At 46.3% G+C, this 18,617-nt stretch overlaps 1 protein-coding gene and 1 non-coding gene across 5 annotated transcripts in view; both read right to left on the bottom strand.

The window, feature by feature from the left end:
- Mtmr14 (myotubularin related protein 14) overlaps positions 1-18,617 on the bottom strand; it is a 42,289-nt gene that overhangs the window by 9,402 nt on the left and 14,270 nt on the right. For 3 of the 4 annotated variants that reach the window (XM_051203866.1, XM_051203865.1, XM_051203868.1), the window contains 14 exons: positions 18,483-18,558; positions 18,090-18,150; positions 16,386-16,508; positions 15,185-15,258; positions 11,017-11,087; positions 10,350-10,424; positions 6,024-6,090; positions 5,409-5,494; positions 5,082-5,158; positions 4,791-4,827; positions 2,899-2,966; positions 2,049-2,107; positions 1,750-1,888; positions 908-1,087 (listed from right to left, as the gene is read on the bottom strand). In XM_051203866.1, the coding sequence (XP_051059823.1) occupies positions 908-1,087; positions 1,750-1,888; positions 2,049-2,107; positions 2,899-2,966; positions 4,791-4,827; positions 5,082-5,158; positions 5,409-5,494; positions 6,024-6,090; positions 10,350-10,424; positions 11,017-11,087; positions 15,185-15,258; positions 16,386-16,508; positions 18,090-18,150; positions 18,483-18,558 (1,193 nt within the window). The remainder of the gene's footprint in view (positions 1-907; positions 1,088-1,749; positions 1,889-2,048; positions 2,108-2,898; positions 2,967-4,790; positions 4,828-5,081; positions 5,159-5,408; positions 5,495-6,023; positions 6,091-10,349; positions 10,425-11,016; positions 11,088-15,184; positions 15,259-16,385; positions 16,509-18,089; positions 18,151-18,482; positions 18,559-18,617) is intronic. The other variant, XM_051203867.1, reaches the window with a different exon arrangement.
- Positions 12,982-13,052, bottom strand: LOC127236262 (small nucleolar RNA SNORD113/SNORD114 family). Its single transcript, XR_007835762.1, has one exon. It is a non-coding gene; the product is annotated as a small nucleolar RNA SNORD113/SNORD114 family (small nucleolar RNA).

Genomic DNA, 18,617 nt, shown 5'->3' with positions numbered 1-18,617 from the left:
GCTCTGTCTCCCAGAGGAGGATGCTTTTGCTCCTCTTACTCCACTGTCTCCTCTTGTCCAGAGTGTGAAGGAGGATACCACAAGTTTTAGCAAGTTTGCCTTTTAACTGACCTGACACCAAGGACATTACACAGCAAAGCTGGGCTCAGTCTAAGTGGGACTGCAGAGCTCATGATCATTCTGCTAATCTTTTAGGGATCTTTAGGCCCCACACTGTTCTGTTGTCTTCAGAAGGCCTAGGATTTAGACAGGAAAGCAATCAATGCACATGGTTTTTCCTTGGAATGTGAGATGGAAAAAACACCATCAGCTGGCAAGTGCTTTTCCTAAACATCAGACCATCTCTCCGTCAGAAGCCCTGTGAATACTCAGTTCTAACTTTACCCAGGAGGTACAGTGTGCTGGCCTCACCATGGGCACACATGTCCTAGCTGAGCTTATGCTTTTTCAGGTGTGATATAGAGTTGCTGTGGTTTTCCAGCCACACATCTGGGCTGGCTCCTTATCTATTTTAGCTTCTCTATCAACATGGACATGGAATGTAAGAGACATTATAAATCCAAAGTATCCAGACCCCATGGAGGCAGTCCTGACTCTGTCAGTCACATAACCACCATTCCATCTTCTGTTTAGCTATGTACTATACAGAGCTCCAGGAAGAGATTCCACAAGTTTTTACAAACCAGTGAAGGTTCTGTGCCCCAAAAACAACCAATCCTTCAAAGAGTGGGTCTGCTAAGCTATCCATTTCTTCCAGTTCCTATGGAGCTACTCATCAAGCACATGCCAAGGAATACCAGCCTAAAGATACCAGCTTAAATGTTAGACCCCCACTTCCAACCTTGCTATAATAGAGGAAGGCCAGCCACCTTCTCCAGCAGGCTCCTTATACCTTGGGGTTCCTCACCTGGGTTTGGGAACCTCAAGAGGACTGCTGCCCATCCTGAAAAAGTTGTCAGAATGGTTTGAGGATGAAGAGCTGGAAGACTTGGCTTCAGCCAGCCCATGGTGGGAAGGTAGGCGGTCCTCAGAGGGCTGTGGTCGGCTCCAGAGCATACTCTGTGGGGAGGATGAGTGACTCTTCCTCCTGTGGCAGAAGAGCAAGGCTGTCAGCTGAGCTCTGGAGCCACTCTGTCTATGGGGGAAATGTCATATACAGAAGGAACAAACACTTGGTCCTCTCCCAGGCTCAAGGCCACAGGCAGCAAAGGCTGGGATTTTAACAGAGAGGCTAAGGCATTCAAAATGCACCGGCCCATTAGTCTCAGAGGACATGCCAGGAAATTATTCTTAGTGTACGTTAACTGTTCCATTCCCTCACTTGCAAGTGCTATACAAACTCTGCCATGTGTCTAAGAGGGAAGACATTAAGGCCTTAGATCCTGTCATACTCTCAATGGGAGGACCCTCAAAACAGGTCCCTTAACCCTGTATGTAGCCACCACTTTTTGTTTCCTTCCTCTAAGCTAGTCCCCACTTCCTGGTACATTGTACTGGGTACTCTTCCTCATCTCACTGCTGCTTCTTGGTCCCGCTGGAGAACCAGCCCTTGATGCTCCTGGGCCACCATGCAGTGCCCCTCACCAACCAGATGGCTGGGCTCTGAGGCCCAGTACAGACAGCAGGGGATGAAGCTATGCTCTCAAAAGCCTTCTGTCAGAGCCCCCTTTGTTCCTAGGGCCTGGCTCCCTAGGGACTGGTGGCCTTGGGCCACAGCTGTGATTTTACTCTCTCAGTCTGGCCCCTCACCAAGCTGCCTGAGTTGGTGCTCCTGCCGGGGCAAGTTCCACAGACTCATAGGTGAAGCTCCCCACAGCTCCTGGTGAGTTCTCCAAGACCAGGGAGAAGTCGCTGCCTAGGCTGGTGGTGCTGCCTCGGTCTCTGCGTCCTGAAAGCAGCCAAAAGTCAGGGTGTTACCTTCCTCACTGCCAGTCTCCCACCTTTTCCACACACCACATGGCTGGGTGAATAAGCTTCTAGAACAGGTCCCCATGTGGTCTACACTTAAATAGCTATGGTGATGAAGCCTGTTAGGGGCCAGGACTCACTCAACATGCAGATATCTTCCAGAGTGATGCCTGCATCCCGAGTTGGCAAACTCTTCCTCCTAGAATGACAACCCCAAGCAGGAAATTTGAGCTGTAGCTGGAGTTTTCTGTCACCTCCTCTTGACTGCCCAGCCTGCAGAACTGTTACAACTCCTGGCACCTCATGGAACAGGTCCCACATACAGAGTCTGCCAAGTATCAAGCCCACTTCCGGGATCCATCAGCTTGGCTCTGCCTGTCACATGCACTAGACTTAGGTTAACAGGGTCTGCTTTTCCTTATTGTGGCCTAACAAGTGCCAAGTTTGGGCAGAAGACACGTCAATTCACAGGACCCAAGTTCTCACTGGAGTCACAGAGCAACTGCCAGACATACAAGACTCAGGCTGGAAGCAGGTATCTGCTTCACTATGCTGATGGATGACCAGGCTGGCTTTGAACCCAGATCTGCCTGCTAGATGCTGGGAGTAAATGGGTATAACATGCTGCCCAGCTGGGTATGATTCAATTTCTATGGGGTCATATTCTGAGTTTTTTCTTTATGATGCCAAAGATTGAATGGAGGGCCTGGAGCATGGTAGGCAGGCACTCTACTACTGAGGTATACATCCCCAGCACACTTGGCCTTCTACAGTGCCCAAGGACAATGAACATCAGCTCAAGGCAGTGAGGAGTGCAGAGTCCTGTCCATAGCCTTGTTACTTTCTACAGTATCACCAGCTTTTCATTAGAGACCATTCATTCCCTGTTCACTTAGTTCCCTCAGCATGCACATCTGCTCTAGTGGACAGGGCTGGGATAAATGTCCTACTGCAGAGGGGTGTCCATTGAGTGCCTTGTCCTCCACTTACCTCTGGGTCTTCAGACAGAACTCTTCGGAGGTGATATGCTTCAAAAAATTGAAGCAGAAGAAGAAAATCTGAAGGAAATGAGAAAAAGCACCATACAGTGAGAAGCTAGCCTTCCCCAGTGGAAAGATGGACACAGCAGAACATCCAGAAGCTGCTGCTGGCAGCTTTGGTTAATCCCTTTTTGGAGAATGGCCTGCTTTGGGGATCCCTGCTGGATCTTTGGGGGCTCAGCAGGGTTGGGCAGGTACTCCTGGGTCTGAGCTGGGGAAGGAAAGAATGTGCTTCTTGAGGGCACAGAGGTCCAATGTAGAGCTTTCAAATCTTCAGTTCAACACACATGTTCTTAGTCTTTACTAAGATGAGGTAACACCAGCTTCCTACTTCCACCTAAGAGCCCAAGGAGAGCTGTTGACAGGGAGGGACAGCTGAGAGGGAGAGTATCCTGGGCAAGGGGATTAATGGATAAGGCAGGACAGAAGAGGAATGCTATTCCATGGGGAGGGGGTAACACGATCTGATACAGGATCAGAACTTACATAGGGCAGCCATGGTCTGGATCAGAGCCTGCTGTGCTCAGGTGCTGGCTGTGAGGCCCTGGTCTTCCCAGCCAGTGCCCTAGTCCAAAGGCTTTAGTCTATTTAGCTTACACAACACACCAGGCCATACATCACACCAGTGATCCCCAAAGGTATAACCCATGTGACACTCAGGGAAACACCCACACATTCCCACAGGGCCCTGCAAGATTCCCTCAAAAGAAGGCAGAGGGTTGCTGAGATCTGGTCATTATGAAAACACTGAATTACATAAAATGACAGAGGTGTTCCATCAGACTCTTCAACCTTTAATGTGCTAATATATCCTGGGAACCTCAAAGACAGGGTCAAGAGGCATGTCACAGCTGTTTTTAGCTTGTTGCTTTACAGAGGTGTCTGTAGTTTGGGGAGGTAAAGCTCAGTCCTCCAGTCCCTCATATGCTGAGGGACTGAAGGTAGAACTGAACCCAGGCAGCTCAGCCTCATCTTTGACCTGATTCTCTGACAGGAGCATCTGGCCTGCTCTGGGGGAGGAGGGAGATGGAGTAGAGGACAGAATGTCCTAAAGCACTCCAAAATCTACAAAGAGGTCTTGCACAGATTTCAATGCCAAAGGCTATGCCTCTGGCAGAGTTCACAGGGCCTCCAAGGAATGGGTTTATAAACTCTGCAGCCCAGCATAAGTGCTCAGAAGAGATTTGGGGGATGAGTAGCTGGGGAAAAGAGCAACAAAAGAAAGCTGGAGATAAGATACCCAAGAAGGAAGCAAGCTCAGGAGCAGGAGGGAGAAAAGGATGCTTCTGGATGTTAGGGATGAGGGGACAGAGCCAACAATGTCCTGATAGGCATCTGGATCTCTGAATGAGGCACCAGGACACTCAAGGTTAAGCATGTACTCAAGGTCACCTAGGCAATAAAGCAGAACAAGTAGAGACATACTTACTCAAGCCCAACTTAAGATCTGATGCTGGGGAAACCATGACAAGCAGGCAAAGATTTGGAAAGGGCAGAGAGAACGGAGAAGGCAAATCAAAGGAGGCAGAGAAATCTGAGTACACAGAAGAGAGAAGGACAAAATGGACCTGGAGGCAACCTACAAAGGAGAAGCAGACAGGACCCTGGGCGTACAGAACACCTTGGGAAAAAGGGGATTCTGGGTGTGGCAGGATTGAAGATAGCAGCACTCCATGTTTCAGCCCTGAATATGGGGTCATAGAAGCACCCTGTATATTGGTTCCAGAGCCAAGTACAGAAAGAGTATTTAAAAAAAAAAAAAAAATCACATGTACAGCATGGCCATCAGAATGAGTGTCAGTCTGTCTTAAGGTGTGGTATAGGTCTATGAAGGGTACGTACCTCCTCTCCTTTGCTGAGCCGATCTACCAACATGTGCCTGAAAAAGAAGAGTGAGGAGTCAAAGTGTATAACACAGGGCTAAGGAAGGCTTGTGCACCAGACGCAGACCAAGTCTTTGGCACTAATGCATCAGATGAAGCCTGCCAACGTTTTTGATCTTTTCCAAAAGGAGCCATAGTTTTCTTATCTCTACACCCACCCCCCCCAAAAAAAAAAAAAAAAAAAAAAAAAAAGCCAAACCCACCCACCATGGACATATACCCCAAAGGCTTGTGTTCCTTGAAAACTCACCCAAAGAGGAACCAGTCATAGGCCACAGTCAGGTAGAGGATCTCAGCAGGCTTCAGGGATGTATGGATTAGCCCATCCTGGAGAGATCAAGTGTGGCAAGATCAGAAAGCTGCCTTCCTAGTACAGATCTCCTTGCCCCAGGAGCAGACACCACCATAGACTGGGTGACCACTTCTGCTGACCAAGAACATGGTTAAACATGACATCTGCTAAGTGTGCCCTCATTCCACAGTTTCTCTGCATCTTGGAGACAGTAATTAAGACACCAAAGGGTAGACTCCAATATGGTCTCTACATGTTCCCTGACCGTAGGACATTCATACTCACAGCCCATAAGGAAAGGCGTAGAAGGGAGATGAAGAGAGGGGTCCGATCCCAGCCTGAGATACAGTGTACCAGCAGCCCGCTGTCATCTATTGCAGAATAGAACACCAGATGAGAGAATCAGGGGTTGATGAAAGAGCCTTTAGCTCTGGTGCAGATGAGGCCTCCAGGCCAGCTTAGTGTCTCTTCCCCAGGGATCTATCTGAGGTTATTTCCTAATCTCATCCTAGATGCGGGGGGTGGGGGGGTGGGGGAGACACGACACGGGGGGACACCTTCTTGGTTTCAAACATCTCTTCTAGTTGAAGTTCTGTTTTTAACTGTATTTCTTATAATTGTGTTTGTGTGCACATGAGAGTGCATAGGCCAAGTTAAGAGAACAACTTATGGGAGTTGGTTCTATTCTCCCACTGTGGTCCTGGGCATCATGCCCAATTTATCAAGCTTGAACAGCAAAGTGCTTTTTCCCCACACAGACATCTCACTAGCCTTGACTAAAGTTCTCAGCAGACCCCTGGGAAGGAATCCAGCCTGAAAAGTCTCACTGATTCAGAGGATTCTCAGAGAGCTAATGCCACACTGACCAGTGTTTCACAGGCTTGGGACCCTGAAACTCACCATCACTGTTAACAATGGAAAGCAGCAGTTTCAGGTAGTTTTGTGTTTGTTGCACCAGGTCCCAACTCTGTTGGGCAAACAGAAAGATTGAGAAATAAATATTAACTAGGACTAGAAGGCAAGAGGAACATTGAGTTTGAGGACAATCTTGGCCACATACTGTAGTTTCACAAATCCCAAAACAAATACAAATGCCAGCTAGGGTGTCAGCACACACACTTCATTTAAGAAATGCCAGGTTCCATCCTAGCACCAAAAATCTAACAAAAACACTGCTAGGTATGACAATACACCCTTGTAATTCCAGCTTTAGGAGGCCTAGGCAGGGAGATCAGGCCAACCTCAAGGCTAACCTCAGCTAGGCCAGCCTGGTATATGAGACCCTATTGCAAACTAACAAATGGTGCCAAGCATGATCTTTGGCAGCAAGTATATAAGGTTCTTGGTCTTAAGCTAAAAGCCTCAAACCCCAAATAACCTGAGCACCAAGAGCTCACCCTGCATCCCTTATTCAGTGTGTTGGAGAGTAAGGAAGAAAGTCTCCAGCAGGTTCTCTTAAGCAACCACATGCTAGTGGCTTCTAAGTCCAGGGAGCCCAGGATGGATACTTTTTCCAAACAGTAAGAGTAATTTTTCAACTGCCACCACACCATGGAAACCGACACAAACACTATCTTCTCAATCACCGCTTCATTCACCTTTACTACTACTCACGGCATGCTCTTTTTAGGCATTATTTAACAGTGTGTGTGTGTGTGTGTGTGTGTGTGTGTGTGTGTGTGTGTGTGTGAGAGAGAGAGAGAGAGAGAGAGAGAGAGAGAGAGAGAGAGAGAGAGAGACACTTCTGGGGTAGAAGAGACAGCCCAGTGGTTAAGAGCACACTGCCTGCTCTTACAGAGGATCAGGGTTCAATTTCCTATACCCACATCTGTAACTGCAGTCCTGAAAGGGTTCCAGGGGGATCTGATATCTTCTTCTGGCCTCCATGGGTACTGCACATAAATGTCGCACAGACATGCATGCAGGCAAAACACCCACACACATTAAAAAACAAGAACAAGATGCATTCCTGCTATGGCTAATGTGTAAAAGGTCAGAGAACTTTGGGGGGCCAGTTTTCTTCCCCTTTGTATGGGTTTAGGGGATCAAACTCAGGTTGTCAAGCTTGGCAGCAACCACCTTTACCTACTAAGTCACATGGCTGCCCCCCCTTTACCATTCTAGTGATTGTCTTCCTATATTAGCCTAAGTTGGGCTGAAACTCACTATCTTTCTGCTTCTGTCTCTGAGCAGTGGGATAATACATATGTATCACCATCTCCTGGCCTCAATGTTTTTTGATAGATAATATAAACAGTATTTAGCAGATACTGGCTCATTAGGTGGGAGTCAGGAAATAAATGCTGCCAAGAATCTGTTCTAGCCAAATGAGAGGGTTAGACTAGGCACTTTGGAGCAGCCCACTCCCAACCTGAATTCCATGGAGGTGTCTGACCCAGTTCTGCAGAGCCTTTTTCCCTGGCTAGGGACAGCTTTTGCTCTCGTAGGACACAACTGCCTATCAGCGTTCTGGGCTGTGCAGAAAGGGTGGTGCATGCCAACGAGAGAGCACTTCCCGAGGGGGAGGGGAACACGGCACCTGTAATTGCAATGGTTTTCCCAGGATTTAAAGCACACTCATTTACCTGACCCTCCCATGCCCCCAGAGAGTTCTGACCCACTTTTAGCAGCTCCAGAGACCTGCTGCAGCATTGTGCTAATAAAGCCATTAGCAGCAGGAGCATGAGGGTCTCTTTACACAGTTGGCTCAAAGTGTCAGGAACCCTATTGCCAAGAGATTTCCTCTAAGCTGAGATTCTGCAGAGTGAGGAAAGGAGCCATCAGGAAACCTCAGGTTAGACTTGCTAATGAAGACAGCAGCAGCAAGGGGAGGGAGGGACCAAGGCCTGGGGCTCTGCAGAGCACCAAGCAGTGCAGATCTAAAGGAGACTTTGATCAGGAAGAGACAGTATGTTCCCAGGGCTGGGCCTGGTTATCCAAGGGGAGGACTGCACTGGGAAGGCCCAAAACCACACAGCTGAGCTGAGGGATGGGTCTAGCGCCACCAGACTCTAAGGTTTACAGGAGAATAACAAAAAATGTGAGACTACTGAATGTGAGTGGGCCAGGCAGTATACTAAAAACTTAGGTCCACCCCATGATCATCCCACATAGCAAAGTAAGTGAACAACAGTTGATAATCCAATGAAAACAATTAAAAGGGAATCTGGGACTCCAAAGTTAACATGCAGAGAGGGCAAAGTGCACCCCTGGCTGAGATGAGGAGTCTCAGTGAGACAAACTGGCTTGATTGATTCATTCAAGGAAGTGTTCCTTTGACATGTCTACCCTGCCATCAGCATGCTTGGAATCACACCAGTGTTGGTGCTCTGAAGTCAGCTAACCAGCAGTCTGCTTCCCACTGCCATAAACCCAGGGATCCTAATAAGGCCCAGAATAGGGCTGCCAACCCCACTTTCAGGGAAAGGAAAGGTCTACTCAAAGCAAAGGAGCCAAATTGCAGCATCTCCAACTACTCAGCAGAGCCCTTCCTCCCTTCCAGACATAGCCATAGCAAGACCAGCACACAGCCCCTCCTGTCATCCCTATTTGATGAGTAGTTCATATACAATTGGCACTTGCATAAGGAAAACAAGCGGCTCCAGAGAGAAGAGAAAAAGGGACACTTGGGGTAGAGGCCACTTGAGAGCTCTGTACACAAACTGAGAGTGTGCAGGCTCCCCTTAGCTATTTAACCTGTGAAACCATAGCCCAGGACATAGGACCTCATAAATCTACTCCAGCTCACAATCAAGAGCACTGACCACTTTCCCTCTCTAATGATCCTCTTATGGAAACATCTGACATTTCCCTCTTGCTTGTACCCAGAGAGTTGCAGGAGCATCTAAACTGTAATTAAGGCTATTCAGAGAGAAGCTAAATCCATACTGGCAGAATAAGTAGAGGCATTTGCCACCAAGCCTGATGATCTGAGTTCAATTCCTTGGGATCCACATGGCAGGAACTGGGATAAGACAAATCCAGTCCTTGCCTTTATAAACTTCCCTGGTATCACATAAGAGAACGGGGCCTCCAGTTGTCTATGAGGCAGGTCAAGTCTGAGAAAAGGAAACCTTAAGGCTGTGTGGGAGTTGTTCAATCCAGGACACAAGCAAAAATGGTAGGGAGGCAGAATGTTTTGATAATCACTGGCTTAGCTGTTCCCACATCTTTTTTCCCCACTGGGGTATGGGGTAGGTGGGTTTTGAGACAGGAACTAACACTAGTCCAGGCTAGCCTCAAACTTGCAATGATCCTTCCAAGTAAGGGATGACAGGCATGTACCTTAACACCTGGCTTTCTGTGCAGGAGGTGCGGAGGAGATACACAAGCCATGTGGGTCCTCTGCTTTGTCCTCATGGAGTTCACAGAAGCATATCTCTAAAACCAGTAACTACAGCTCAGTGGAAAATTCCATGATAGATACACCCAGGGGGTTAATGGGTAGGCAGATACAGGATTCCAATCATCAGGGATGGGGAGAGGAGGCAAGTCAGGAAAGCCTGAAGTGGACACAGAGCCAAATCCTGAAGGACAAGGTGTCAGCCAGGCAGGAGGAAGCTGAGAAGAGGGAAGGCAGGCAGGCAGGCAAAGAACAGGATGTGGGGAAGGTGGCAGCAGAGCTACTTGTCCTGTTTGAGGCAAGCGGCAAAGGAGACTCCCAGCAGCTGTCAGCTTGTGAGGGTTCAACAGTGTGGAAAGCCAGCTCTATCTTTAAGGTTTCTGCAGTCAAATGAGGTCAGGCAGCTCTGCACTTCCTCTAACAGAGCCCATTAAAAAGAAAAATGAAAAGCTGCTAAGCCCAGATGTGGAAGAGCAGGCTTCATGAGGTCCCCTGGAAACAGATCCCCCTGGTGGACACAAATCACTGAGTTACATTTGGAAGACTTTGACTCTCTGGGTCTAGAGCAAATAAGGAAAGCCATACATGAAAGTGTACACCTTTAATCCCAGCACTCAGGAGGTTCTCTGTGAGTTCAAGGCTGGCCTGATGGTCTACACAGTGAGTTCTAGATCAACTAGATCAACTTGGGCTATACAGTGAGACCTTGTCTAAAAAAAAAAAAAAAAAAAAAAATAGAGAGTTCAACAGACAAGCAATCAATTTCTTTGTCTGAGCTGTGGGATGTCAGAATACTACAACATTTGTACAAAGTCTCAAAGATTGGGCAACAGGGCCCCTTGGTTACACCATCCCTCATCCTGCCTGCATAATCAGGCCCTCACCTGATACTGGCTCCAGTCAATGTTCAGAGAGTGAGTCAGGAAGCCAGGGATGTTCAATGGGGCATCAACGTAGTCCTGAGAATAGAATGACACTGAGATGTAATTGGCCAGCAGATGTAGTTATGGTAACAATAGGTTCCAGCCATGAAGCTGTATCCACCACAGGTAGGCCAGCCCTCCACGGCACTTGTCTTCTCTGGGTCAGATGCCTAGGGTACTCTGGAACAGATAGCTTAAAAAGCAAAGTGACCAGGTCACTATAGCTGAATGGACTTTATCTGTCAGACACTGAAGTTTTTGAAGCTTCAAGAATCAAGGGCAAGCAATACTCAGCCTCTGGAAGCTCCCTGTGCATGATCTGCTGCTGGAAGAAACACTGCTTCCAGTCTTTACACAGAGTGGAAGAAAAGTAAGGTCCTTTCCTGACTTGGCTTTGAAGACTTTCCTTAATGGCCAGGCAGCCATGAAAAGGACAGAGGAAAGGGTGTGCGGTGAGACATTAACACATACATGCAAGCAGCAGAGGAAGTGGAAGAAAGTGAGACAAATGTAGGCAAGAATAAAACAGAAAAGCATAGCATTTTCCCAAAAAAAAAAAAAAAAAAAAAAAAAGACTAGCTCTTTGTGGCCTCGTGTTAGAAACACAGTTGAATATTGTTACTCATACCTGCTTCCAGTTAAATATGAGCCCTTCAGCCATGTAATCCCGATCCTTATATTCCTTGAAGAATTCACAGCCTGGAAAAGAAGACAAAGTTATGGTTGTCTTCAACACCCTGGCCACCTTTGAACCTAGGTGTTGAGAACTCGGGAGTCACAAGGTCACCAAGCTTTCCACACTGGTGGCTCTGGACAGTCTGGGGCTGACTGATATGGTGAGATCCAGAGCCAGAGCAAGCTCCAGGCATCACTCTACTTCCAGCTATACAAGGTCACAACTGTCTTTACACTATCTGTGTCCTGAACACTAGAGACACCTCTCTCACCACAAGTCCCTTTATCCTCAAGTTTCTTGTACCAATTCTGGCAGATAAAGGCAGTGCTCATACCAGGAGTCAGCTTTCTTGTAAAATTAAGGCATCTTCTTAGCAAATAAGGGTAGCAAATACAGGTTTCAGAGAGGGCTACATGTCCTTACTCCAGAGAGACATGACAGTGCCTGCAAGCTGACAAGCGTTCAATGGACACCACTACTGTCAACCCAGCAAGTTAAGGGTACTTTCTCCATCAAACTTCCTCAGAAACGACCAGCTTGAGGCCTCGGCAACATAGGGAGGAACTATGCAAGGAAGAAGCTTTAGAAGCAGTCTCAACTTCTAAGTACAGTTTTTACCCACACCAGTTGACACAGAATAAGTTGTGGGATGGCTATTTAGGCTGAAATGCAGTAATACATGTAAGACAGTTAGTTGCATAGCTGCTCAGGTACCTGTGACATTCAAGTGAAATACATTAACTGACTCCATACTACTCTTGTGACAGGAACTCTTAGTGCCAACCTCTTGACTAAGAAGTCAACCAGCTTTTTTTTTTTTTTTTTTTTTTTTTTTTAAAGCAGGTGTTTATGTAGCCCTGGATGTCCTGGAACTGGCTATACAGACCATCCTAGCCTTGAATTCACAGAGATCCATACCTGCCTCTACCTCCTAAGTACACCACCATGCCAGACTTGGTCAAACTCTTGTTCTGCAGTAGCATCCAGCTGCCTTGGTCAGAGATGAGGCTTGCCCTTGGGTTATGTATGACCTGCCTTTGTGGGGTGACTATATCCATTTTGCTGAGTGGGCTCCTGTGGCATCAAGTCACATGGGGGGTGGGGTGGGAGAATAGCTTCTTAAAGTTACTGAGTTCATCAGCTAATGAGTGTGCAGATTTTCACAGGCATGTGGCTTTGGTACACCAAGTCCAATGAGGGCCCTTAATTCTGTGAGAAACCAGAGGTGGAATACTCAGAACTCTATAGTATCTAGGCTTGCCTCAGGGCAAAAAAAGATGATCTTTGTGGAGAGAAAAATGGGGACCTACCTCATGTGCCCAACTTTGCTTTCATTTCATAATAATCCCCCAGCCTCAACACTGAGAAGTCAGGAGATAATCTTCAGCCATAATACTTCAGCCCATTTTAGGGTGCCTCACCAGGAGAAACAACAGTTGTAACTATCAGGCAGGGGCCTTGAGCTTATTAGCCTGTACTAAGAGGAGACATCAATTATCTCTTAGGGCACCGTGCTCTGCTTTCCCAAATCCAGACTTGCTAGATCAACTCCCAGGCTGAGTTATGATGAAGCCTATGACACATACACTATTTTTGTCAGAACTGACAAAACAGAGTTGGTACCGAGGGCCATGCCTGATGTCATTATTACAACAGGCTTCTGGACCTACTAGCAGGCAACATAGTTAAAGACAAAAGCAGGAGATAATGACCACTCACTCCAAAAGAAACAAATTAGTTTTGTGTGGGTGGAGTTTGGCCCCATTTTCATGCTCTGAAGAAGAGTTGGGAGCACTGCCCATCTCCAGTATATGTTAAAGTGATACAATCAATCCTTAGTGCCTGTATGAGCCTTGAAGTCCTCACAGCACCCAAGTGACAGTCCTTAAAGGTCAAAGGTATGGCCTTTTTTTTGGTGTGAAGTTCAGACTCCCAGACCTGTAGTCATGCTCCATGGATCATATATCACCTGTGTCATCACTGATCTAACACCACCTTTTTCTTTCTATAAAAGGTATGATTTTCAATAACTGATTTTGTTAAATGACACAGGCATGACAAAAAAACTCAACACAAGCATGTTAACTAAAAAGTGTTTCTCTCCTGTCTTACCTCCTTAATGGCTGTGTCTGGCTATTTTTTATTTTGGATTGTCCCTTGCACCCTCCTCCCAACTCATAAAACCATCAGATGAAGTACATAAAAATTTGGGGGAGAAATTCAGACCAATCTATTTTATGCCATCTTTCCTACTCAAATCTCTAAGTACCATTCCTTAACACAATTGGGAATATCAACTAAATTATTTCTCCTCACCTTCTATTAAGACAGGGTCTCACTATGTAGCTCTGGCTGGCCTGGAGTGGACAACACAGAAAAGGCTTGACCTTGAATGTATGGTGACCCTCTGCCTCCGCCTCCCACATGCTAGGATTCTAGCTGTTTGTACTGTGTGCTCCTGTTCACTGTACTGAGCACCATTCTATTATGAACTATACTGCTCTATGGATGGAAGTACAATCATTTACTTAATTCCCATTCTGTTTAATGAGACTATGCCCTTTATTTTGCTATTACAGGAAGATGTCACATCAAGTATTTTCAGCCCTAAGCCAGATGGACTGTGGCCCAATGAGACAGGTTAACAAAGGAGGTTAACATCTGAGGAATCAGTGGTAACTTGCCAAACTACATACAAAGAATCCCTGCACTACTGCTATTGCAATGACTCAATGGTACTAACACTTGTAGCATAACTACTTTCCCTAACTATGCCCTTTTTGGAACTTAGATAACAAGCATATGGATGCCTGATCCTCAGGAACCACATCGCATGACATGGAGTAGCTGAGGCTATAGCTCCCTAGTAGCCTCTCCTGGGAGGAGGATACTAGATCTGAAGGAGCTGCAGAGCCACAGATGGCTCTAGCACAGAACACAAGGGCATCGAGTGAGGAATGGATTTTTCTGGAACAAGAGACCTTTGCCAGTGTGTGGATCCAGAACTGTCAAGCCCAGTGGCATCTTCGTAACCTATATCAACCCAGAGTTGCTCTTAAGCAACAGAAGGTTTAAAGAGCCTTTCTGCCCACAAATTCCTTATTAGGACTGTAATTTACAGAGTCTATTAGGGATGGGTCTCTCACTTTATTCTGAAACAAGTGTCATTATTCTCATGTTATGAAGGATGAAAATGATGCTCAAAAAGGTTGAGGGGCTGGCTCAAGGGCACCTAGTGCCAAGGGCAAGGCACCAAACACAAAGCTGGCAGAAAAGAGTCATAGACTGTATGGAGGACACTGAGTATACCCGATCAAGAGTGGATCTGAAGACCACACAAGAAGTAAGCTGAACTTGCAATTCTATGAAAGGCTATTTCAGCCTTCTCTTTCTATTGGCTATGTGGATCTGAGACTAGGAAGTAAAGCCCAAGCCCAAACTGAAGGAAGAGGTCAATGAGAAGTGGGAGAGGTTAGGGAGGACAGTCCTTGATATGACTGACAAAGCCTGGCACTGTTGTTCAGTGACTAGGTAGGGGTGGTAGGGAACTAGAGTACCACATAGCTTCAGTTTCCAGTGTGAGAATACAGCCTGGCCACAGAGGATTGTGTGACAGAGATGCAAAGTGGCTCTATGGATACCAAAGTGCCCTGCAATATTGGGAGGTTCCTATACAATTACTGATGATACTTTTTGGTTTTCTGCCCCACAAACGACATTGTCTGGGGTAATACCCACCAGTAGTTCTCTGGACATACATGAGTCGATACACAGTATATGGGCCAAAGCAGCATGAATGATGGCTGTGTATGAACATGTCATTTCCTCTTACATGAATAGGCTATATGGATATGCAAGTTCTAGTCTTTTCTGAGTCCTGACATATGTGAGGGAAACTGAAGTTCAGAGAAGTAACTTTCTCAAGGCTCATGAATACCAAGACCAGGTTCCACCCCTGTAAACTACTCCCTGTACAAACATACAAGTCTTCAGGATCCTGCCTGACCCTCAAGCGTGGCTGCTGTGACCAGGGGCCCAAATGTCCATCCTGCCTGATACAGAATCTCCCAAACAGCTTCCAGGACACCCAAGCACAGCAAGCTTGACCCTGGTCTCCTACCTGGATATGGGATAGAGAGGAGAGTGAAGTCTGCATAGCGCTGGGCTTTGTCCACTTTCTCAGAGGAGGTTACACTATAAGACAGGGACATAATGTGTTATTGCATCCCAATATACACAAAAACAGACTGTTTTCCAAATGAATGTTACAGTTTCTTACAATTTTTTGCTAAAAAGCTGTCCTTCAGATTTAGGAATGACACCCTCAGCAGCAAACAATTAAGAACTCTTCCCTATCCCCACTTTAATAACTCAAATAAGAGATCTTTTTCACTCTAACAAAGCAGCAGGCCTCAGCCAGTACCCAGGATTTGAGGATAAACTTCCATATCATCAGCTCCATGGAGGCATGAGGCACATCCACTCTTGGTCCTGAGGGTGGGACAGAGCCGGACAGTAGGAAGGACTTCTCTACCTCCAAAGGCCACTCCTAAACATGGGAACATGTAGCTGAGAGTAGTTGCACACTTGTCATCCCAGGATTTGGGAGGCAGAGCCAGAAGGATCCTCACAAATTCAGGGCCAGTGTGGGCTACATAGCGAGTTCAAGGCCAGCCTGAGCCATATTTCAAGACCCTATCTCAAAAATACAAAGAGCAAAACAAAATAAAAACAAATAAAAAGCAAAATAAACCATATAAAATCCCCCACCAAACAAATAAAAAACAAAACAAAACAAAAAAACAAAAAACAAAACAAAACAAAACAAAAAACCAAACCAAACCAAAACAAACAAACAAACAAAAAAAACCCACCAGGCCAGGAAGATGGCTCAGCTGGTAAAGTACTTGCTATATCTGCATGAGGACTGGAGTTCAGATTCCCAGCACCTATGTAAAAAGCCAGAAGTGGCTGTAAACACCTGTAATCACAGTGATGTGAAAGAGACAGGATCTGTTGACTTTCTAGCCAACCAGGCCAGCTGATGGTGAGCTCCATACTTATTGAAAGACTGTCTTGAAAAAAATCAGGTGAAGAATGACTGGGGAACATATCCGATGTCAATCTTTGGCCTCCATGTGTACCAGCACATACGTGTGTATGAAGACACTGTTTCAGGACTGTTTCAAAATGCAGTGAGAGAGGCTGCACAGACAGCCTTCACACAAGCCCCCCATGCCAGAATGGCCATGAATAGGCCAGTCTTGCAAATTGTGAACACACGGTCTGAGCCTACTTCATGCCAGATGCCCTGTACTCACTTCATGCCAAACTTCACCTTCTTGTTCTCCACCATCAGGTCACAGATGTACTTGACTGACAGGTATCGAAGCAACCTGATATCATAGCCTCTCACCTTATCAAAAAGGTGTGTGTCACCACTTCTGAAATAAATAGCCAGAGAAAGCAGTTGAGATCCATGTTGACTCAGCAGTATGGGGTAAGGAGATATTTTAGGAAGTATGGACATAAACCTGTGTTCAATTCTCCAGAAGTCAAAAGGAGAGAGTAGAAAAGGTGACTTTCCAAGAGATTATCCCTATCTTGGGACATGTTTCAAAGAAGAACAATTTGCAGCCAGAGTGGGAAAGGGCTTTCTGCACTGCTTGACATTAAGCCAGAAGACTCAAGATAATCTCAGTTCTAAAAAGCATCGGGCTGTGGCTCAGACTCTTTAAGCTTCCATTAGAGTTCATCTCCACCTCCCTCTTTTCCTTCAATTTAGAACCATTTTTAGCCATATGCCTTTCAAAATTAACAGACTGAAATTCTTCAACAGATAAAGACTTTTTAGGGTGATTTGACCAATTGATTGTGAAATACTAGGTAAGTGAATTCCTTCTACTTACCAAGCCTTTGAAGCAAGGAGGAAAAAATATTCTCAGGCTACTTTCTGTTTAGCCATGCAGATATGGTAGCAGTAGAAATAGTAAACAGTCACTGAAATGTGTTTTTTAATGTCTGCTTCTTGGTCACTGTGAATAGTCAGCTGCCTCCCTGAGAAGTATGCTGTAGATGATCTGGCCAAGGCAGAAGTCACCTGACCTCAACCAAAGCCAAACATTCTTGAGCACAAGCCAGAGCTACTGCTTTCAAAGCCAACTGAAGAACTTGGGCATAGCTAAGTACCAGAGCCACAATTTGGGCAGCTGATCTTACTAGGGTGCTCATGTACATTCCAGCGATGCTGGATACCAGCTAAAGACTTTCCATGTGGTAGCAACCACACAAAGAAGATTTGTAGGCTTGTTCAGTTAAAAAAACATTTGAAAGGAGTAGAGTGTGAAGCAGCCCATTTTTTCTCTTTAAAGGAAATTCAGTGCTGCATGTTTGTAAGTCCTGGAGCTTGGGAAATGGTGACAGAACCAAGAGTTCAAGGTCACCCTTGGCTACAAAGGAAATTCAAAGCCAAATTGGACCTTGTCTCAAAATGCCAAAAAACAGCCAGACATTATGGTTTTATGAAACTATATCAAATGTTGCCCCCACCCCCAAACACACACACACAAAGGAGGAAAAAAGAAGGGTGTGTGTGATTCAAAATGCAACTGTGGGCTACTATGGCTACATGAGGTCTTTACCCCAGCCCCGTAATTCAGTGCTGGTGTGCTGTGTGACAACTGGCAGGTTACACTTAGCAGAACAGCTGCATACTGCCACTCTGAAGGGCTCTAAACAAAGATGGACATCTCTAGGGCTGACTTCAGACCAGCAGCACAGAAAGCCTGAGGTCATCATGTGCTATAATCCTGGCTGTAGACTGCTCATGTGCCCATTAGTGTTTTGATGAAGCTACTAGGAGGACTTCGACAGTGCTATTTTGAGGATATGGAGTTGGAAGACAGGGGCAAAGAGCCAATTCACTTATCCAGATTAGAGATGAATACCCACTGCCAGAAGAGCATGGCTGTCAACCAGAAACCCATCCCAACCCAAGCTCCTACCCACAGTGACCCCGCACTAACCGAAGAGCACAGTCGTCCTCTGTGACATCATCCACATCTGCCCAGGTATCATCTGTTCCCCCTGCCAGAGAAACCAGTCTGTCAGCACTAAGGCTGGTAGCAAAGACTCCACCCAGAGGTGTTTTTTTTACCAGCTTCCTTCCTTGCAGGGCCAAGTGCAGATAGCACCAAGCTGCCACTACCCCAAGTTCAGCCCTCATGTCTCTATCAGAACCACATGCCCATCTGTGTAGCAGTCTGCTTTTATGTTTGAAGTGAATCCCTGGTTTCTGCTGAGTGAAGTGCCCTGTTCTTGACCCTGCTTCATCACACCTTCTCATACTGCTGTGGCAGGAATAATCCCTTTCACTAGTTTTCCACTCTTATACCCACAAAAGGCTGTTCAATATTCACCTGAGAAAAAATAGTTGTATCCAGAGCGTCCATACAGCTCTCCCCATCCAGCCAGTGTGGCTGACCTGCAAATGTGCTGGAGACAAATAGCATTTTTGGGTCAGATGATTTCTGAAGCATGCAGAGCTTAAGGAA

Source organism: Phodopus roborovskii, unplaced genomic scaffold (genome assembly GCF_943737965.1).
Source record: "Phodopus roborovskii unplaced genomic scaffold, PHOROB, whole genome shotgun sequence".
In the NCBI taxonomy this organism is placed as follows: domain Eukaryota; kingdom Metazoa; phylum Chordata; class Mammalia; order Rodentia; family Cricetidae; genus Phodopus; species Phodopus roborovskii.
The sequence above is the reverse complement of the archived record's forward strand: the minus strand, read 5'-3'. Positions and strand labels throughout refer to the sequence as shown.